The sequence below is a fragment of the Callospermophilus lateralis genome, chromosome 1, assembly GCF_048772815.1.
Source record: "Callospermophilus lateralis isolate mCalLat2 chromosome 1, mCalLat2.hap1, whole genome shotgun sequence".
In the NCBI taxonomy this organism is placed as follows: Eukaryota; Metazoa; Chordata; class Mammalia; order Rodentia; family Sciuridae; genus Callospermophilus; species Callospermophilus lateralis.
The window spans coordinates 176,296,926-176,320,406 of NC_135305.1; the positions used below are offsets into that span (position 1 = coordinate 176,296,926).

The 23,481-nt window shown below is 35.4% G+C and overlaps 1 protein-coding gene across 18 annotated transcripts in view; it reads right to left on the reverse strand.

Annotated features, from left to right (window-relative positions):
- The window catches only part of Pbrm1 (polybromo 1), a 91,245-nt gene that overhangs the window by 27,870 nt on the left and 39,894 nt on the right, over positions 1-23,481 (reverse strand). For all 18 annotated transcript variants that reach the window (XM_076834024.2, XM_076833864.1, XM_076833815.1 and 15 more), the window contains 7 exons: positions 21,254-21,530; positions 19,381-19,486; positions 15,143-15,785; positions 11,029-11,240; positions 3,771-3,956; positions 2,184-2,341; positions 1,360-1,623 (listed from right to left, as the gene is read on the reverse strand). In XM_076834024.2, the coding sequence (XP_076690139.1) occupies positions 1,360-1,623; positions 2,184-2,341; positions 3,771-3,956; positions 11,029-11,240; positions 15,143-15,785; positions 19,381-19,486; positions 21,254-21,530 (1,846 nt within the window). The remainder of the gene's footprint in view (positions 1-1,359; positions 1,624-2,183; positions 2,342-3,770; positions 3,957-11,028; positions 11,241-15,142; positions 15,786-19,380; positions 19,487-21,253; positions 21,531-23,481) is intronic.

Sequence of the window (23,481 nt, forward strand, 5' to 3'; positions counted from 1 at the left end):
TGCTGCCACTTAGTTTCTTCACATTAACAACTGACAGACTTTAAAGTTTTACTATTTATGCCAACATGGAAAGGAATAGTAGAACCTGTGTCATAAACACTCATAATGTTTTTGAATAAACTGCTGGATCTGTTACCTACTAGCTGCTGTGAGGGTGGGCAAGTTACTTGACCTCTTGTGCCTTAGTTTCCCCATCTATAATATAAAGATCACCGACAGTGTGCCCACCAAACAGAATTGTTCAGAAGCTTAAATGATATAATTCATGCTTACCTACACAGAATTATTAACATAATGACATGTAAAGACTTTTATAATTTGAACAATGCTTGCATTCCTAGAATGTACTCCTCTTTCTTTGGTCAAGTTTTCTAAAAAAATAATTTCCCCTAAGAAATTTTTGACTTGGTATTCATAAATGAGACTGAGCAGTAATTTTCTGCTTCTTATTTTCAAATTGTGGAATCCAGACTGTTTTGGCTTTATAACACAACTGGGGAGTTTTCTTTTTCTCCATGCTCTGAAACAGTTCAAATAGCATTTAAATTATACGCCCCTCAATTAAATAAAGGAAAACTCAGTACTATTTGGGATTAGCTTTTTGACACTTTCACTTTCTTCATGTTGTTCACTTGTGCTGTATCTCTTCCTGATTCCACTTTGACAATTCATATTCTAGAAAATTATTCATTTTATTTTGGTTTCCAAATTTATTTAAAATGTACTGACTAAATTTCTTCCACCTTTTGTCTGTCTGAGCTTACTTACTACCCTCCCTATCTTCTTTTATCTTTTTTGAAGTTTTTTGGGATTGAACCCAGGGTGCTTTACCACTGAACCACATCCCCAGCCCTTTTTATTTTTAGGCAGGATCTCACTAAATTGCTGAGGCTGGTCTCAAACTTGCAATCCTCCTGCCTTAGCCTCCAAAGTTGTTGGGATTACAAGTGTACACCAACATACTCGGGCCTCTTTTTATTAAGAGAGTTGATAGTTTATTTCATTGGACTTGTCAAAGAATTAGCTCTTAAATTTACTTTTATTTATTTAAAGATTATTGGTCTTATGGTACTGGGAAATGAATCCAGGGCCTCAAGAATTCTACACAAGTACTCTACCAGTGACTACATCTCCAGTCTCTGGATTTACTTTTTAAACTCTATTTTTTCCTTCTACTCTTTTGTTTTTTTAAGTACTAAGTCCCGCCCCCCCCTCTTTCCTCTGAGTTTCCTCCTCTCTGTTCGGCTAAGGTTTCATACTGTCAATCATTTTCTGAGTTTGAATACTTTAATCACTTATCTTCTGGAACAGATATTTGGAGGTATAAAATTCTTTTTTGTGTGTTTGTTATCTACATACCTTTTCCAAGTTAAAATTATCTTCAACTCGACTGTCCTCTGAGTTATCTGTATTCTTCTCATCATCCCCTTTATCTGCATTTGCAAATACAGAGGCAACTCGAACCACAGGCAGAGGTACATCTCGAGGGACAAACCTAACTGAACTGATGGGCATAGTCCACAATTTAATTTTCTTAAAAGATTTGGTTTTAGCAGAATACCGTGATTCACAGACAAAAACATCCTCATCTCGAAAGCTTTCTGGGCATAATTTAAAGTATTCCTATGGGACATAAAACGAGACAAGTCAGGTAAATTTTCTGAACAAAAACAAAAAAGTAATACTAATCAACCAAATAAAGGTTAAACTATGAAGACGTTCTAGCAACAAACAGTAAATAACTAGAGACCTAGGAATATTTCCTTGCCTACTGAAATAATTAAACATATACCCTTTAACTTATAATGTGAACAATTCCATTTAGCTTATCGATTACCCTTTGAGAATATATTAATATTTCATAGAGTTAGAAGTCAACAGCTTTGGACAGGATTCATGTACCTCTACCAGACAGATAAACAAAAAGCACATCTTATTACCTAAAAACCAAACTAATGATGTATAATGATTATTTTCAGAAAATATCACTCTTAAAATTAGCCTGGCAATAAGTTAACTTCACACAGTTAACAAGTGTAGGCAGGAAATGGTCTTTTGCAACCATATTCTGGTTAATTTCTCCCCAAATCTCCACATAGAGCTATATAGATACAGTTTAAAAACAGTTTAAATTTTATCCCGAGCAAATGATTGATATTTTTAGAACTAATTGATTTTCTTACCTTGACAAACATGACCACACATTTGCCTAGAATTTTACTAACAGGAACTTTATTGTAATAGTCACTCTTAAAAACTTCTTTTTCTAGAAATTTTCGCGTAGCCAGATGGAATGTTTCATTTGGCCGATAAAACCAACAGCCATACAACCATTTTTCACCTCAAAAACAGAGAGAGAATCATCATTAACAGAAACCACACATTCTTGTCAAAATGAGGAAACAGGGGCTGGCTAAGTGGTAGACTGCCTAGCATGTGTGGGGCACTGAGTTCAATCCTCAGCATCACATTAAATAAATAAATACATACATACATACATACATACATAAAAGGTATTGCGCCATCTACAACTAAAAAAAAAAAAATCTAAAAATATATTTTAAGGGCTAGGGATGTAGCTCAGTGGCAGAGTGCTTGTCTAGCACGTGAGGTACTGCATTCAATCCTCAGCACCACATAAAAATAAACAAAATTAAGCCATGATGTCCATCTCCAACTATAAAAAAAAAAAAAAACTGTTTAAAAAATAAATAAAAATAAAAAATATATTTTTTAAAAATGAGGAAATAATCCATCAAGTCATTATGCCATGGTCTAAACATATAGCACTGCGCTTTTTCAGAAGACAATTTCCTAATTTCTTAATATTACCTTATAAGGGATTATATTTTAAAATTGTGAAGTAGAAGGAGGACTAAAAAAAAAAAAAAAAAAGCTACTTTTCCGCTTACATTCAAAGACATGCATTATGTAGAAAAAGAAAGGCAATGAGATCTGTTGGGGTCAACACACACTTAAGTTCTGTAGTTTAGTAAGGATATATACAGATATACCAAAGGACATAGCATACAGCTGAAGGAATTAAAAAATATCTCAGGATGGGCAGTTGACAAAACTAGATTGCCTGGATTACATTTTCCCCTGTTTTTGGTTTCATTAACTTTTTTTCTTCTTTTTTTGGTACCAGGGATTGAATCTAGGGTGCTTGACCACTGAACCATATCCCCAGCCCTTTTTATTTTGAGAGAGGGGCTCATTAAATTGCATAGGGCCTTGCTAGTTTGTTGAGACTGGCTTTGAACTTGTGATCCTCCTGCCTCAGCCTCTTGAGTTGCACTTGGCTGGTTTAATTAACTTCTCTTCATTCTCCATGTCTCAAAGGCCATTTTTCTAGAAAGTTTTATCAATGACAAATTCTAAGCCAAAGCACAGTGTCTTTCTATAATAATTTATTTTTCTTATCTCCAGCCCAAACCTCTCTATTCTGAATCTCTGCCATCCTACATAGAGTTTGGTTCAAAATGTGTTTTTAATAGGTTATCAGTTGAATGAATAAATTTCAACCAAATTTTAAAAAACTTATTTTTCTCATTCAATTATGACACTGATGCTGCCCAACAGTGTTATACTCTGGGTTTATAAGGAGGGTATGTATTCACATTCACTAATATGATTACATTTATTGAGACAAGAGAAAAACTATAATTGGAAGGCATAAAATATCTGAATTAAAGTTTCTTTCTTGAGGAGCAAGAAGAAATAAAAGAGCCACATTTTCCCAATGTACCTTTGATTTAAAATAAACTTACCAGCTGAATCTTCCCACAGTCTCTCAATACAGACAATATGTGGTTGTAGGTTGGCTTCTGCAGGTTCCACATAGACATAATCTCCAACATGATACATGCTGTTCTTAAAGCTGCAGTCCTGGCTGTATGTGCGATGTAAGCCTGACAGGCCAGTAGCACCTGACGAATCGTCACTCTTTTCAGCTTCTTGTGTTTAAAAAAAAAAAAAAAAAGGTACTTACTAAAGAATGCTGCAATCAGATGCAGGATTCAAACAACATACAATAATACATTTAATTCTGTTTGTCACATTCAAAGGGAATAGTCAGAAAAAACAGTATGATCTTTACATTTTCAATATTGCCTTATTGGGGGTGGGGTGTGTGTAGGGGACCTGCAATGTTGCTCAAGCTTTTTTTTTTTTTTTTTTAACTGGTCTCAAGCTGGTCTTAAATTCATGGGCTCCAATGATCCTCCTGCCTTCCAAGTATCTAGGACTACATGTGTGCACCACCACACCCAACCTCAAAATTGCATTTTTGAATTATAATCAACTGCCATTAATTTCAATAAACCCATGAGATTCTATACATTAAAAATAATCACCTTAGTAATATATGCCATAGTCATTTTCAGTAATTCAGAAAGGTATAAGGAAGAAAATAAGTCACTTATAGATCATGTAATCCTAGAGAAAACATCTGATGTACTTCTACTCTATCCTAATGTTCCTAAAAAAGTATGTTCCTGAAAAAATTTTTCCTAACAGTTATTACATGGTTATGTCACAATTAATGGAGTTTTAGAATTGAGAAAATATGGAATATATGTATTCTGTAAACCATATATATGTGTGTGTGTGTGTGTGTGTGTGTGTGTATGGACATACATATACATAATATATCATTAATATTTTCTGAAATAAAATGCTTTTCTTCAATAAAGACTTTTATTTTTGTTAAATAAAACCTTTTCATAGTTCCAATATAAGCTATCATTTGCAAATACCACAGAGTTTTTTTTGTTGTTGTTGGTGGTGAGGATAATGCTTCACCCACCTATTTGATAACTTCCTTAGGATAATTTTACATAAATAAAAAAGAACTGGGAATAAGCATTTAAAATGATTTTTAATGCACATTCCAAATTAATCTCCAAAAAGTGTACTTCAATTTAAATTCCTTACTGATTGACTACAAGGGGCCCCTGTCTCCATTCTCTAATACTGGCATTACAATAAAAAAAAAAATAGTTTTGCCATTTTTTTTAAAGAGAGAGAGAAGAGAGAGAAGAGAGAGAAGAGAGAGAAGAGAGAGAAGAGAGAGAGAGAGAGAGAGAGAATTTTTAAATATTTATTTTACAGTTTTCGGTGGACACAACATCTTTATTTTATTTTATGTGGTGCTGAGGATCAACCCAGTGCCCTGTGCATGCTAGATGAGCGCGCTACCCTACCGCTTGAGCCACATCCCCAGCCCCAGTTTTGCCAATTTTGATGAAACGTTATTTACCAGAATAAGCAAATCCCTTGACATACAAAGTAGACCAAAAGGTTCTTGAGAATTTTACACCAGCAAAAACAATATCATGGACAGACAGGGGCACAGAGTACAAAGAGTCTGAACAACCCCCAAATTCTAGATACAGGAAACAGGCTGATAAAACTAACAAGTTGCAAGCATCTTTCATGAAAAAGGAGGATTTCAAGGGCTGAGTACTAAGCCAGAGGATGTTCTCAGTCCTAGAAACCCACTGGGATTTGTTTAGGTACATTTAAAAATTCCTTGAAATCAGTAATACTTTTTTCCATCTCCCTGTTTTTGAACAGAAATATCTATACATGTCTCACTGCCTTCAAGAGCAAAGAAACTGGCTCCCTCCCAGAGTTGTATAGGTCTACAGATAGAAAGGAACTGTGTACCATGATGTTTTATATCTACAGCCTCATTTGGGACTTCTGAGCTGAAGATATTTAGATGAGGTTTTGGTACCTCTTAGAAGGGCACTATTAGTAACAAGTACCTAAAAATATGTTAGTGGTTTTGAAATTGTGCAGCAAACAGACTGGAAAATTTCTCAGAAGTATGCATGGTGGCTCACAAGTTTGAGGCCAGCCTCAGCAAGTTAGTGAGACTGTATCAAAATTAAAACAGTAAAAAATTAAAAAGGGAGATGTAGCTCACTGGAAATGCTGGGGAGCTAGCTCAGTAGAGAATAGCCCTGGGTTCAATCCCAAACAAACAAAACCCAAAAAACAAAACAACAACAAAAAATTCTCTTTTTCGGGGAAGCATGATGACAAAAGTCTAAATTGCCTTGGATGGTCTGTTAATAGAAAAATTGAAAACTTTTTTTTTTTTTTTTTAAATTGCTGGGTATGGTAGCACAAGCCTGTAATCTCAGGTAGTTACTTGGGAAAATGGAGCAGCAGGAGAGCAAGTTCCATTCTAGCCTGGGCATCTCTCTAGACCTTGACTCAAAAAGAGCTAAGGATGTAATGCAGTGGTAGAGAGTCCCTGGGTTCAATTTCCAGTACTACACACACACACACACACAAAAAAAAAAAAAAAAAAAAAAAAAGAGAGATGGACAGCATGCTAAGAGCTAAACAGCTAGAAGGGCCAAAGGGGTTCCCTATTTAGTATAAATCCTTTTACTCCTTTTACTCTTCACCCTTACCCTCAGATTTGTCTGGAATCTGAAGTCTTGGGAAGGGTTGAGGTGGGGAACTGAAGGCTCAACTGCTTTTAGACTTTCAACCAGTCCTCCTGTTTTCAGACCCACATGTATTTCCACTTTAGAAGTACCTGGTGTTCTACTCCCTGTGCAATTCTGAGACAGGAACTGGCCTGTTTGAAGGACTTATCTACTACAGACACTGAAACCAGTATTGGCAACTTACACATCAATTTTCCAGCCTCCAAATTTTAATTACCACCATCTCCTTGTCCATTAATTTCTTTTTTTAAGGGATGGAAATACTTGTGTGTTTGTCTTTTTTATGCTTTTTAAAAGTTCCTTTTCCATCCTTTTAGAGGTGTGTTAAGAAGGAAGAGCAGTAGGCATTTGTGAATAATCTGCCGTACTTAACCATAAGTTCTGTTTCTTTTTCTTTGCTTAATTACCCTTGTAATGAGACATTCTGGGAGTTAACATAAAACAGGGTAAAATCTTCTAGATTCCCTCGTTTTTTATCTGGTTGTTGCTAACAATCCTCCTCTCATGGCTTAAAGACAAAGAGGGCTGATATACATGACCATTATTCAACTTTCTGGTGTGCTGCATCTTCTAATGTTCATAAAGTAACCACAGATAATCTGAAGCAGACTGTAGTTCTTTTATGGCAAGAAATAAGTTGTTAAAATAGCTCTCAGAGTATACTGCTTTTATAGCCTTTCCTAGTCAGTTCTTCCTACTATTGACTCTGCATACTGTTTCTTACCTACTTCTACCACCCAATCACACTGCTGGGAAATATAGTCTTTGAGTTAGTACAAGAAAAAAGGTAAAGTGGCCACACTTTGAGAAATGTCTTAGAGTAACTCCAGAAGAAGCTGCTTCTGATTTTATATTGCTGGGAAAAGAGTCAGCTAAACTTAAAAACACAAAAAACAATTCCAAGTATTCAAAACTTGGCAGGTAGAAATAACTCAGGTTGTCCAAATATCTTCCCAGCATAGCACTGGCATTTCCTGTTTTCTCTTTATGGCTTTCTGCTGTTTTTTTTTTTATTATTTCTTCTCCTCCTACCTATATTGTGGTATGCTTGTGTCTCTTTTAATAATTTTATATCTTTCTTCCTTTCTAATATAAGTATTTAAAGCTATAAAGTTCCTTCTAAGAAAAGTGTTAGCTTTATTCCGTAAAATTTAAAACATTGTTTTCATTTCAAGATTGTTCTGACTGCACCTGTAATGTCTTCTTTAATCATGGGTTATTTACAATTTCTAAGCACCGCCTCCCCATTTCTTTCTGTTGCTAAATTACAATCTAATTCCAATGCATTTGGAGAACAAACTTGGTATGATTTCAATCTTTTGGTTTTAAAACTTGTTTTATGACCTAGTATATGGCCTATTCTAGATAATATTCCACATGTAATTGAAAAGAAGATGTATTCTATAGTAACTTGGTGTAGTGAGTGTTTGATAAATCAGGTCAAGGTGGTTCACACTGCTATTCAAGTCTTCCATATGTTTACTGATTTTTGACCTAGTAGTTCTATCAATCACTATATTCTTGTTAAATTCTGTTTCTTCTTTCAATTCTGATACTTTTTTCTTCATGTATTTTGGAGCTCCATTGTTAGGTGTGTATACATTTAAGAATATTCTGTTCCTAATATGTTAAGCCCCATCCCTCCCTTTTTTGGTGGTACTGGGGATTGAAGACAGGGACACTCTACCACTGAGCTATGGCCCCAGCCCTTTTTATTTCTGAGACAGGCTAAGTTGCTGAGTCTGGCCTCCAACCTGGCAATCCTTCTATCTCAGCCTCATGAGTAGCTGGAATTACAGGAGGGAAACACTATGCTTGACATATACGTTGACTCTTTTATATGTATTAAATATCCTTCTTTGTCTTTAGTATTATTTCTTTTCTTAAAATCTACTTTTTCCGCTAACAGCTATTCCAACTATGGTTACAGTCTGCATTTTTCTCTCCTTTTCAACTTATTTGTGTTTCTGAATATAAGGGAATCTCTTGCAAAAAGTATATAGTTGAATCTTACATTTTAAATTCCGTTTGATTGGAAAGCTTAGTTTATTTACATTTAATGGAATTACTGCTGCTACTATGTTTGTCATTTTGCTTTGTTATCAATCTTATGTCTTTTTGTTCTTCTTTTCCTCCTTTTATTACCTTGTTTTATAACTGTTAAGATTTTTTTTGCTATTCATTTTAATTCCTACAGTTGGTTTCATGGATATTGAGGCATTTCCATATGCCTAAATGTAGCACCATCTCCTTAATTTTATAAACACTGAATTTTCAAATTATATGGCTTAACTTTTTTTTTTTTCTTTTGGCACCCGAGATTGAACCCAGGGGCACTTAATCACTGAGTCACATCCCCAGACCTTTTCTTTTTTTTACTTTGAGATAGGGCCTCACTAAGTTGCTGAGGCTAGTTTTGAACTTTCGATCCTCCTGCCTCAGCCTCTAGAGTTGCTGGAATTGCAGTCTTGCACCAGTGTGTGCAGTTTATGACTTAATTTCATTAAATGTTACAACTTTGCTCTAAATAGTTACATTTCTCTTCCTTTGTGCTTTTTATTTATTTTTGGGTGAGGCTGGGGAGGGAAGCCAGGACATTCCACATACAAAGTAAGTGTTCTACCACTGATCTATATCCCCAGCCCCCTTCCTTTGTGCTTCCTGTCATACATATGACTTCTATAAATGTTATAATAATAATCTTATAGTGTTGTAATTACTGCTTTAGACAATCCAATGTTTTAGACAGAAATTAAAAAAAATATACACAGAGTCTTTTACATTTATCCTCATATTTTCCATTTCCATTGCTCTTCAGTTCTTCTTATGGTTTTGAGTTATCATCCTGTATCACTTTTCTGGGATTGAAGCTCTTTAATTGTGTCTCATAGTATAGGTCTGCCAGCAGCAAAGTCTCTTAGTTTTTATTTATCTGGGAACATCTTTATTGCAACTTCATTTTCAAAAAATATACAAATCTTGATTTAGTTTTATCTTTCTTCTCTGTATTTTTTGAATATCATACCATTGCTTTCTGGCCTCCATTATTTTATATGAGAAGGCAGCCATTAATCAGATCATTCTTTTCTTGTATGTGATGAGTCATTTTGTTGCTTTCAAGATTTTCTCCCAGCAGTCTGACTATGATGTTCTAAATGTCGTTCTTTTTGTGTTTATTTTACTTGGGGTCTTTGGAGCTTGTGAACTTGTGATGTTCTTCATCAAAAAACATCATTATGTCTTCAAATATTTCTTCTTCCCCCTTTTTTCTCTTCTTTCCTCTGAGATTACTATTTAGGTCTACCGAGGGACTTAACACTAGGGGTTGCTGTTATGTCTCGATAGTTAGGGGTCAGCTAATGATTTGAAGGCTGTGCTTAAATACTTCAAACCCATAAGGTTTTACCCTTTGCTGATTATGGGGCAGGGGTGGGGGTATGCATCTAAAGTTGCAGTGATTTTCAAGCATCCCATAGATTTTGCTCTTAACCAAGTTCTTGCATCTCCCTCACACATACATAGTTTTCTAGTTAGTCACAAATGTGTGACAGCTTATCTCAGCTCTTCTGTGGGTTTCAAACTTCTAGGACATTCCTTAATATGGATCATAACCTCAGGCAGCAAAGCTGCAAAGACTCCTTTCATTTCTGTATCATCCATTTTTAGCTGGCAAAGATAAAGATTCTACCTCTACCCTCATTTTATCATCCTGAATGAGTATATCCTTCTGGAAGCAAAACTGCCCTAATCTAGCAAAATTACTATTCTCACCAATCAGGTTCTCTTCTTTTCTGGATATGCCATTGCTTACTAGAGTTTGCTTCAAATCAATTCGTTTTGTTTTCCTGCCTAAGGGGTGGGGGAAAATCTAAGGAGGAGAAGTAATGCTGATAGCTAACTAAACGTTTAGAAAATCTAAATATCTATATGAATGGAAATATTAAAAATGACGAAATTTCTAATCAAGCGGCTGAGGCAGGAGAATTACAAGTTTGATGCCAGCTCTGGCAACTTAATGAGATCCTGTCTCAAAATAAAAAGGGATGGGGGTATAGGTGGGGTGTCCCTGGGTGGTTCAATTCTCAGTACCAGAAAAAAAATTATTATTAAAAACTCCTCATTATCAAAATATTTGTAAATTCTGGCAACCAACTCAAAGTAACATTTTAGGTTGATATAATTATAATTATGAATTATAATTTCAACAAAAATACCGTCTAGCTGTCTGGCCCAAAGGACTTACCAGGAAAGTCACACTACTGAATGATGTTGAGAATGCATTTGAGTTCCAGCCATACCCCTTGGGTTTCATCTTCCAGTAGTATGAAGAGACATTAGGCTCTCACACTTGTGAACCAACTGTTCCTGGATACACAGGTAACTTTCAATCTGATTAATCTGAATAACCAAACTGATAAAAACATTTACATCTCATCATGCTTAATGTGAAATAGTCAATACTAATTCACACAGACAGGACTCTTCTCAACAGCTAATTATGAGGACAGCTAAAATAGAGTATACTATTTCTTCATATTTAATATAATGAAAAGAAACCAACCTCTTTTTTCTTCTTCTCGTTTTAGTTTATCTTCCTCTATTTCTTTGGGTAATTTTTCCTTTTTTTCTTTCTCCACATCATTATGCAAATGCTTTGTGGTATAGCTGAGTGCTGGAGAAAGAAGGATCTCTCCATTTTTGCAGAGTTCATCACGAATTCTAATAAAAAACTGCTGAAGTTCTACTGCATCCTCATATATTTCGGAATCTGTCCTATAACGGCATCAAGAGCATCCATTAACATATAAACTGTTTCTTTCAAACACCTCAATTGAATGTGACAGTCTGCTAAATGCTTCCTTACTTTGTTCACTATTATAATGGTATATTCTTGAGGTTTGTTAGAACAGAATCTAAGGTGTCACTTTACGGGAAGCCTCATGCCCACCTGTTTCCTGTTCAGCTTACGTAAAAGGAAAGGCCTCAGCATTTTTCCTTGAAGATACATGGCATATGCATCAATCAGTTGTAGAAGAAGATAGCTGCAAGGATTATACCAAGGCTCCAGACCAAGTCTAACACTTATATTTAATCTCTGAAATACATATTTAATCTCTGGATTAGCTTTTTCATTCCCTTATTTTCGAATCAACGTATTATATAAAGTATTAACAAAAGATTTAGGTTATGTGTCTACTTCTTTTTGGTCCTACATCTTGGCTGCCTAGGCTAGTAGGGTTTGGTATATAAGTGAACCTAAACTGAAAAGTCATGAGGGCATTCTTTAACAGTTATAGGCCTGAGAGTTAGTGTAATTTTAGTTTCTCAGAAACAGTAATTCTGGGGATTCAGGAAAGGCAACATAGTGAAAGATGAAAAAAAAAATCTATGTCATATGCAGAATTTTTCTAAGCGTCTTTCCTCATTTATAAAGTAAAGGGAACGGGCAAAACAAATTTTAGAATTTAGACTAGAAGAAATTATATTATTATCTCTAATTCACTGGGCTCTGAGGAAGGCAGTTACTGTGCCTACTAAGAACATCAAGGACTAAAAAATTATTCACCAAACTAATCACAGACGAATGTCTCATCAGCAGTCACAGAGATATTCTGGTTGGGGGTGTATGAGAGGTGAAGTAAACACAGTCACCCATCCGCTGATATATGCCACTAGACTATGAGACTCCACTGAGGTTTCCTGATGCCTGACCCCAACAGCAAAGGGAGTAGTAAACAATTAAAAACATAGTCAAGCTGGGAAAGTATATTTCTGGATAGGTTTTTAGATGATGATATAGAAATGCTAATACCTGTAGAAAAGAAATAAAAACAAAACTTACCAAAGGAAGAAAACCCTAACATGCTATTTTGACATTACACCTGTTTTTTTGACTAGATATATATGTGAAGCTTGTTTTTCTGAAATTAAACTCACTTTATAATAGTTTACGATTTTAAGCGTAAAATTATAAGAGGCCAAGTGTTCAGTAAATGTGCAAGAACAAAAAACTCAAGATGGAAAAAGAACTCTAATTGTTCTCAATCGATAAATAATCTTTTAACATAAGGCAGATATTCAGCAAAATGAAATAATTAAGTGTGTAAGAGGCTTGTGATGTTTCCCTGGGTTCTTCTTATACCTGTAAGGAACTCAGAGCACTTAATCCAGGAATACTGCCAGCAGATTAGAAAAGCCAGGGTCAACTAGCATGAGACAGCACTATGGTATTACTGAATGCGCTAATAGACAAACCACTGTCATGTCACCTGAGTGAACTTTTCTGTTCTGTCACACCATTCAGATTCTACTACAAATAGAATTCATTGAATTAATGAATGCCTACATTATCTGGGATGCCCATTTTTGTTACTAGCTGACACATTTCCACCAATCTTTTTCTTTTTTTGCAACCAAGTCTCACTGTGTTGCCTAGGTGGGGCTCAAACTAGCCATCCTGCCTCCTCAGCCCTGCGCCAGTAGCTGGTATTCCAGGTGTGCCATGGCACCTGACTCTCAATTCTCATTAGGTTATTTTTAATTTTTATTAAGTACTATAAGCAGTCACAATATTATCTTCATTCACAAATATAAAAATGGCATCCCTTAGGTTTTTCCACAAGCTTTGGGTATGACAGAAACTGTATTACCATCTCATATAAATAAGAACCAGGTGTGGTGCTGCATGCCTTTGATCCCAGTTACTCAGAAGGCTGAGGCAGGGGGATGGGCAAGTTTGAGGCCAGGCTGGGCAACTTGTCAAAACTCTATCTCAGAATAAAAAATAAAAAGGGCTGGGGGTGCAGCTCAGAGGGTAAGTGCCCCTGGATTCAATCCTCAAGGGGGCAGGAAGTAGGTGATGCACCTTGGGATCTATCTTCTAGTCCTTAAAAACAAAAGCCAATCATGTCAACAACTAGAGAAAGAAAAGAGCTCAATTCCTAGAGATAGAAGTCCACTTAATTCTTTAAACAAACATGTTATCTATACAATTTAAACAGAATTCCTAATAATTTAGGAGAAAAATGCTCTTTAGAAGACTCACAGAACTACTCCCATGATATAAATGAGTTTAGGGAAAAAGGGATGGAGCAGAGTGGTTTTAGACTTAATGACTCCTTAAAATAAAACTGAGAGCAGAAATGGAAGTCTATATTGCATGAAAGCAGGGTTTATCTGTTTGGTCCACTAATATACCCAAAACATTTGAACATGTTTATTAACTGGTAGTTACTCAACAAAAATTTGTTGAGTTAATAACTACTTCAGATTTTAAATATGATTTTAAATGTCTATCCCTATTGTCAAAAGAATGAGGACCACTCCTAAACACATCACTCAAGGGCCCCTCCAATCTAGTCCTAACTCCTGTCTCTCAAATGTAACATATTCATTTCCTAACCCTTCTTTACCTTTGTTCAAACCACTCACTGTATCTGAAAATCCACTTCTCTTTTCATTTGAATTCCAGCCATCTTTACACTCCCAGATGCCTTATTCCTTCTTTGGAGAACTTTAGCCCACAGTTCCTTATCCCATCTTCTTTTCTAAATCAGTTGTTATATGCTGTCTCACATCTAGATATTTTTTCCTTAAGCAAAAGTCGTGTCTCATCCATCAGACTTCAAGGTTTTAGAACACAGAGCTCAAGGCTTATCATCCATGGCTCACTCCACTGACTATTCATGACTGGTAACTATCACTAGCAGCCCTCTGTAGTGAGAAACAAGATAAGCCACACTACCTACTAGTGTACAACTCTGGGCAATTTTTCTGCCCATGTCTCTAAATCTTCACATGTGAACTAGGAAGATGATCCCTTACCTAGAAAGACTACTATTAGAGTTAGAGATTATCCACAGGGAATGCTTAATATGGTGTTTCCCAAAGAGTAGGTGCTCAACAGGAAAAGTGAACATTACTTTTTTTTTTGAAGTTCAGAGCAAATGCTGGCTTCACAAATTTCCCAGTTGTAAAGACACGACTGCTAAAAGCTCTAGCTAAAGGTCTGTAAACTCCAAGAAGACAGAGTTTATATCTTTAACATTTTATATTCTCCCAAGTGCTTTAAAGACTACAGGGAAGATACACTGTAATTACTGATTGAATTGAACAGCTGCTGGCACAGAAAAAACACAGACTAAAATTGGAATGAAATTTAAAATTGACTGTTTTTCTTACGAGCATTTAATGTCTATAGCAGGCTCTCTAAGAAATCTTCAAGATTAGTTTTTAAAAAAAGCCATTTTGGGGGGTACTTAAATGGTAACCAAATTTATATATGTTTAACCTCAAAACAATAATTTGGTGCTGTTTAATTCTTTGTTTGAAGACAAACCTTTAAAAGAAAAATCCTATTACTATTTCTAATTCTTATTTCAACGCCTAAGCACTTGATCTTTAAGAAATGTGTTCTGTGAAAGGCCATATGCTTTTCACAAGATCTTCAATTCTGTCTTCCATCCTCTCATTGACTCTAATCTAGATAACTCAGTAGGGTATCCTCTCCTCCTCAAAGAATATACTTACTCTTTTGAAGTTTTGGCTTACTTAGAATTCAGAATAGCATGCTATTAACTATAACCATGTACCTAAGCTGAAATAGTACAGTATTCCTTTATCTGTCTTGCATTAAATACCACACATCTTCAAAAGAAATGGCTTTGAAAACATACCGATTCATCCTTCTTGCCCTTTCCAATACTTCAAACATATGCTCTTGAAATAAATCAAGCCGCCGGTAGCGATTATTTTCAACATTCTTCCTAATAATGTCAAAAGTAAGGGGAGGTTTGTTAGGAAAAGTGGGATCCACACCAGGAATTTCTGCTAAGGAATCACTGTAGCATCGTCCCTCATCATCCTGATGACTCATGACTGACACAAAAAGATTATGGATAAGCTCTTGAATCAGCAAGGTCACATTTGGGACATGAGAGTCCTCATCTCCCTCCAGGTCTCTCCGAGTTTCAAGCAGGACTTTATGTAGGACAAGGGCATCTTTGTAGATCAAAGACTCAGGCTCATTGTATGTACAGGCATTATTAAACATCATGACGAAGTCCTCAACCATAGAGTCTATATCTTGGTACTTGTTGGCCATCATATGACTTCGAATTTTTTCCATGTCCATGGGCTTTTTAATGGTCAGATAGTAGTCAGGCAACTCAGATCTGGAAGGAAGCCTCAGAAATATGGCACTGAGGCGGCGACCTCTTTTATCAGTATAGTTCTTTACAGCTTCATAGACTTCATTTAGTTTCTGCTGCATTGGAGTCATGTATTTTGATTTTTTAGGAGAAACACCACTCTTTCTACCTGAAGAGAGATAATATAAATACATAAAATAAAAATAAATGCATATTTGTATGGAGTTGTTAGTATAACCCTAAGAAAGAAACTATTCCAAATTACTTATAAAACAACAACAAAAAACCTTGAAGAAAATCTTATCTATATTCAGTAATCATATTTTTAAAATAATGTTTTATATATATGTATATATTTTGGTTGTAGGTGGACATAATAATACCTTATTTTATTTATTTATATGTGGTGCTGAGGATCGAACCCAGGGCCTCACACATGCTAGGCAAGCGCTCTACTGCTGAGCCATAACCCCAGTCCAATAATCATATTTTTGATGAGAAAATAAAACTGTTGTGTTGAGGTAACTGGGTAAGGTGGAATGAGGCAAATAAGTAGCTATTTAATCTAATTGTGACTTCATCACCTCTAGAATCTCTGAGAACTGAGATTTTCATCACAGGAAAAAGAGATAGATGTTAAAATAGGGGACACATTGATAAAAACTTTATAGCCTTAATCTCAACTGAAAGTATCAATTGAGTTTATAATATATTTTATCTTTAAATATCCAAACACTGAAAATCCTACAAACAATAACCAACTTAGTAGCACTAATCTCAAACTATAGTTTTAAAATGCTAATGTCAAAATAGCCCTGACCTTTAAGTAGAAACACAGAAAAGATTAGAATTTGAAAAATGGCTGATTCTCAGTCTGGAACATCTTCAAATCACAGAAGTAAAGAATTTATCAATAACTTCTAACCATGGTCATGTTAAAAGAACATAGGCACCACCCTGAAAGAAGCTAAGCATAAATAAGGGCAATTACAATGGGTTAAAACTCAACATTATGTTTTAACCTAGCAATTCTTAATGATACACACAAACAAAAAACTGGTAAATATTGGAGGATGTTTTTAAACTAATGTATTATTTTGAAAACTTGTTAAAAAAAAATCAAGTTTTTACCATTTCAAAAACAAACAAAAATCTGTTCCAATGGGTAGCCAAATATTGGATAAAGCAAGTTTCTCTATGCAAAAGTAGTCCACCTATTAAATGAGCAAGGAAGGATAAAATTAAGCTGAGTATGGTGGTGTACATCTGTAATCCCAGTGACTCAGGATGCTGAGGCAAGAGGATCACAATTCCAGGCCAGTCTCTGCAACTCAGAGCGACCCTGACTCAGGAAGAAATAGGGATGTAGTTCAGTAGTACAGTGCTCCTGGTTTTAATCCCTAGTACCACAAAAACAGAAAAGAAAGTTAAAACTGTCAATATTTTATACCTCTTTAATGAGTTAAAGAAGCAAGCATCAAGATTTGTTAATAGAAAGACTCAACCAGATATCATGTGCCACCTGACACATATCACCTATGAAGTTGGTTTTTGTATCAAAGGGAGAGGACAGGAGAGCCTGAATATGTTCAAGCTCTAATGACTAAAGTATAGAAAACAGAAAGTGATGCAACTAACAAAATACAGACTGTGGGAAACTATAATACAAATCCCATTTCTTTGACAGATAAAAAGGAAAGGTGAAAGTTTATAGATAAAAAGAAATATTAGTCAAATGCAATGTGGGCCTTATTTGGTTTCTACTTCAAACACACAAGATGCAAAAGTAAATGTGGAAAGCCTTTTATAAAGTGTTCTTGTCAAGCTGTAACTAAATAGAATCAGGGCTTTAAAGTTAACCTTTGTTTATAACAAACAGAGGGGGGGAAAATGTTAAATGATATCACAGAAACAAAATGATGTGGGACACTGTACAAGGCGACCTGGTTTCTTCAGTGCATCAATGGCATGAGAAAAGAAAAGAGGAGACTGTTCTAAACTATGAGGTTAAGGGCACAGCAATCAAACATAGGGGGCTTAGGCAGAATCTTGGTGGTAGAGCACTTGCCTAGCATGTGTGAGGCCCTGGTTTCAAATCCCAGCATTGCAAAACAAAACAAAAACCCCTGAATGATCAAATCTAAATTAGATGATGATTTGAGGAAACCAACTGTAAAAATACATTGAGACAATCAGTAAAACTTAAAAATTTGTGAAGTATTAAGTGAAACCAAGAAACTATTGCTAATTGTGTTCGGTGTGATAAAGTCTTCATGATTAAGAAAACTGTCTGCATATTTTAGAGATATGCTGAAGTATACAGAAGTAAAAACAACACATGGTTTGATTTGCTTGAAAATAATTCAGGAAAAAAAGACATAAGGGATTGGGGAAATAAGTGTGGTACAATCTTGTTAAATGATGAGTAACAGGTATATATACGAGGGTTCATTGTACTAGTCTTTACATTTGTGTATGTTTAAAATTTTCACAACGGAAAAAGAATTAACACTCTACATTAAAATTCCCTTTCCCTTTGATATGCATACATCTTTGTTTATATTTAGACATATTAAACTATTATTAATCAGGGGCTGGGGTTGTGGCTCAGTAGTAGAGCACTTGCCTAGCACGTGTGAGGCCCTGGGTTCGATTCTCAGTACCGAATATAAATAAATAAAACAAAAGGTCTGTTGATAACTAAAAAATATATATATAAAAAAAAGATCATTAATCAGCCTTCCAACTCAATTTATGAAATCGATTCTAGTTTTTTTGTTTTTATTTTTGTGGTTCTGGGTATCAAACCCAGGGTCCTACACAGATCAGGCAAATGTACTACCACTGAGCTACATTCTCAGCCAAATTCTAGTTTTAAAAGATATTTTGGTTCTACGAAGTAAAATAAGTTTTAAATTTCTGCACATTTTCTGTATGCTTTTACAATTCCAAAAAAAGATGAATGCCTTAACAAAAGGAATCACTGCCCAGCTTGGTGGTGCACGCCTATAATTCCAGAGGCCTGGGAGGCAGAGACAGGAGGATTGCCAGCCTCAGCAACTTAGTGAGACCCTGTCTCAAAAAATAAAAAGGGCTGGAGATGTAGATTCATGATAAATTGCCCATGGGTTAAATCCCCAGTACCAAAAATAAAAAAATTTTAAAAAGAACCATCACTTAGCAATAAATAATTCCCAAAGCAACTATGAAATTCAGTTTGTAGTCATTTCACATTAAAAAAAAAACAAAACAAAACAGATTCTTGCTTTCTTCTTTTTCAGTAAACATTGCTCTAAAGAATATCTGATAATATCACTATTATTTGTTTGGTATTTATTTATTTATTTTTAAGTAAGGCAAAAATTTTTTTAATGGCATTAATTACTTTTGCTGTCTCTTCTTTTCCCTTACAACTTTCAAATAAAACCATCAGGCATAGAGTGCAGTTAACTGAGAGCTGAGTAGTACATCTCTAATTTCAATTTCTGTCCAGTAGGAACTGCTGGAATTCATTGCTAATTCTAGGAATCACAAACAAACAAAAAACCTGCCACCATATTCTTCCAGGTATTAGAAACAGAAAAAAATATTAATCCTTACTTAAAACATGGTAAAATAAGACTACTTGAGAAGAGGGAAGAAACTTCATGCTGGAGTGCCACTGAGTTAAAATATATTCACCATTTAATTAAATATTATTTCAGAAAACCAGCAATTTCCTGTTGAAAGGCTACACTAAATAACAAAGAGTGAGGATGCCTTACTCAGTTTGAGTTTGGGAGATGTGATGTCATCATCATCAGGCAGCGGCCCCAGCTCTTTCCTTTTATCCTTGAGTAACTTCTCCAGGATATGGGCATCATTGTATACCTAGGGTTCAAAAACATATTTATTTTCTAAAAAAAGTTTTATCAAGGTATAATATACAGCTGTAAGGAAATTTTAAAAATATATGGTTTAGGACAGGTGGGAGTTAAGGGCCTACACAATAATTTGTATGTTTTTAAGCTTCCTAAGTGATTCTAATGTGTACACACACATGCTAATGATTGAGAGCCACTGTAGTAGAAACCCTGCAGTGTTTTACAGAAGTTCCAAAACACATTTACATGGGTGTTTTCTTCAAAAATCTCTTTTCTACTAGATTTTCAAGGTAATGGACTTAGTCCAATGGAAACTAAAGATTAAAAATATTTCATGGGATCTGGGTATGGTGGCACACACTTGTAATCCTAGTTACTTGGGAGGCTGAGGCAGAAGGATCCCAATTTCAAGGCCAGCCTTGGCAATTTATCGAGACCTGTCTCACAAAATAAAAAGGATTGGGAATGTAGCTCAGTTGTATAGAACTCCTGGGTTCAATCCCCAACAGTGCATGACAAAATTTTTTTAAAAAATTAAAAGAACCTGATGTTTGGAGAAAAGTGTCTAAACTATTGTTAAATCCCAAATCTGAATTCAACATCCGGAATCTAATATTTAAAAAAACAAACAAACCTCTGCTTAGAGATTTCTCTTTAAAGATTGAGCTAAGGTTTCTAATATGTACTGAAGAACAACAAGGTTATTTACCTAATGGCCTTGCCCCATAGCTGCCGCCTTCTTTCTCAGGAGAGGCTATGTCCTCCCTTAACTACCCACCAGAGCAGAGCAGCTGAGCAATTAAGTGACCTCTCTTCTTTGGCTACCTCACTAAGGGATAGCTTTTATTCCCATCAGTGATACATGGTATAATAGTCAGTGATATAGTATAAACCCCTACTATAGAAGGAACCATTTCTTTCATCTATCAGCATCCCCAGCACATATTTTATTTTATATTCAAATGTAACAGAAAGAAAAAAAATGGTTTGAAAATATTATTTTGTTTCTGAGAGATTTAAAGTGTATAAAAGATATGAAACAGAAAAAATATCAGAGAGGGAAGATTGTGCCTTACCTATACTGATAAAGAACTGAAAATCATGGGCTGCGGATATAGCTTGGTGGTAGAGCACATGCCTAGGTAGCATGCACAAAGACCAGCAACAAAACAAAACACCAGGATGTTTTGTATCCAAATCAATGATTTAGAGGCGCTTTTATGGAAGCATCACACTGACTCTCACATAACTGTGTAATTCCGTGGGGTGTCTTTACAGAAGTATGGCTGTTGAGGATAGTAATAATAATGATGCACCTAGGGATGCAGTTTGGTAGTGAAGCATGTGCTCAAGGCCCTGGGTTCAATCTCTAGCACCCCCCACTCCCCCCAAAAAATGATGAAAAATTATTCAGATTCAAGCAGTCTTCTAAATGCTCAATATACATTATCTCTTATAAATCTTATAATAACCCTGGTGCAAGAATTATGATCATTCCAAAATTATAGATAAGAAATCGGAGGCCCAGGAGGATAAGTTTCTCACACAGGGACTGGCAAAGCAGGATTCAAATCTAGGATGCCAGCTTACAAAGTATGAAGTTTTAATCTTTGTATTGTACTGTCTCTCATTTTAAACAATTATAAAAAGACAAAGTATTTATTTATCCACTAAGAATAAACTAGGTTAAGCCTAGAGCTGGTCTCTCAAAATGCATTATTCTACCAGCACCCAAAAGAAAATGTGTCTACTTCAGAACCCCACCTGTTCTCACCTGGGAGCCCTCTTCATTGTAGTGCCTCGCATTCCTGAACATCAGCTTCATGTCTTCTATCATTCCCTCTTCACCTGCATATTTGTCATTGCGGATATTATGCTCAATTATTTTCAAATCCATTGGCTCTAAGATGATTTTATAATAATCAGGATAGTCCTTCTTGGACGGTTTAACCATAAATAGATCACAAAGTCTTCTGCCTGAACCTGGCTCTCGAGCTTCAAGAACAACATTGAATAAGATTTTCATTCGCTGTTTTCTTATGTTCTTTTTACTGTTGAGTGGGGAGGTAGAAGAAGGGAAAAATGACAACAGATTCAGTTTTCTTTATATAAGAGATGAACATGAAATAAAACAAATTAATCTTGTGGGCAGGTGCTTTTTAATGATTACAACTTATTTATTACATATGCCACAAACACAGTAAACATGCTGGAAGCTATAAGCAAATAGAGGGAAAATTTCCAAAACAGTTAAAAACATAGTAACCCTGGCTGGATCAACCAGTGAACACCAGACAAACCTGTTTAGAATATCTCATGAAATGCAATGTTTGAAAAACAAACAAACAAACTTGACTAACACCAAAATAAATATAATTCTAAAATCAATCAAAATACATTTTAAAAACAAAACAGAGCCGAAGTGAAATAAAGCTAGTTATTTCCTATTGTTATTAACAGCTTCACTTCCAAGCACAATAAACAAAAACAAAACAAAAAACTAATAAAGAGAAGTGTTCTTTCTTTCAGGATAACCACTCTGAACAATAGTATATTCTGGTTGCCAGAAAAAAAGAAGACTGTCTGCCTGGTTAGTATCTATAGTGGGTTCAAGTCTTTCTTAAATTGATCATGCCAGGGTCAGTCTCCTCTCTTTCTCTGATCAGCACTGCTGTACAATCCCAGCCTAGCTTAAGTAAGAAAGTCTAGACCCTGGTTCATCTAAACCCTCTATAGAGTAAATTTTCATCTTTGAGCATGAATTCCCATTTGGTTCTCCAAATTCCCTAAGTGCAATACTGAGAAATTTATATATGGAACAAAGTACAAGGGCCCCAGTTTCAAAAGGGGTCCAGGATGGCAAATGGTCTCATGTCCTATGGAAAACTGGCTCAGAGAGGCTAAATGACTTGTGCAAGGTGAGGTGCTCAGTAAATTATTAGAAGAGATGATCTTTCACTATCACTTTTGCTCAACGTTCTTGTCTTCAGGACAGTGGTAAAGAACTTCTAGCCAGACTCTAACCAGTAGTTTCCAAGAGAACAGCTGGATAGGTAAAACCAAGAAATGACTTCTGACTTAGTTCCTATTCAGCAAACACTCCTAAGCTCCTATAACATACCACTTAGATGTGACTATGTTTTATCTGTTTCCTATCCTGCAAGGGAAAAATAGTTCATTCCTGAAACAAACTATATGGCTGCATGGGCCTCTTAGTCCAATCCTATAACTTTGTTTTTAATTTGCTTGTTAATGAACAAGCCAAAGATATTTTCTCTCCAAGATATGATTTTTAAACACAGAAACAGAATTCAAATAAAGAACAAAAGTTAAGAAAATAGATATCCTAAATCAGCCTATTTTCTTAGCATTATGGAGCTTAAGGCAAATAGAAAGTGATCTAAAAAAAGAAAAGAGCCTGTTTCCTAGAATCATTCTCATCACTTGCTTAATCTTTTTTTTTTTTTTAAATATACCTTTATTTTTATTTTTATGTTCTGAGGATTGAACCCAACACCCCGCACATGCTAGACATGCACTCTACCGCTGAGCCACAATCTCAGCCCACAACTTGCTTAATCTTAACTCTGATAGATAGCTTTCCTTTGTGGACCTAGGATCATTCCTGCCAATGTGTTCCCCACCCCCTCAATTCTTTTTTCTCTGTGTGCAGTTGAGTATTTATTAGATAATCTAGAAGATTTTTCATCTGGTGGGTATTATTTCTCCAAAGAGACATCCTGGAGTGATGATATGAGAGGAAGAGTTCTCTAATTCTAGGTCTTTGGCAAGTGGATATTGGGACAGAATTGGAACAAAGCTTCAATAGGGCACAGTTCCATACCTGGGCACAGATTAGAATGCAGATGACTTTAACCTTCAGGAAGTCTTTGAAGGAAAATCTCAGAACTTGAGTTTGATATCACAGAAATTCATACCTAAACCATTCAGATCAGATATGGTTTATTTAGGTTTCACATGTGTGGGTTAATTTTTTGGTAC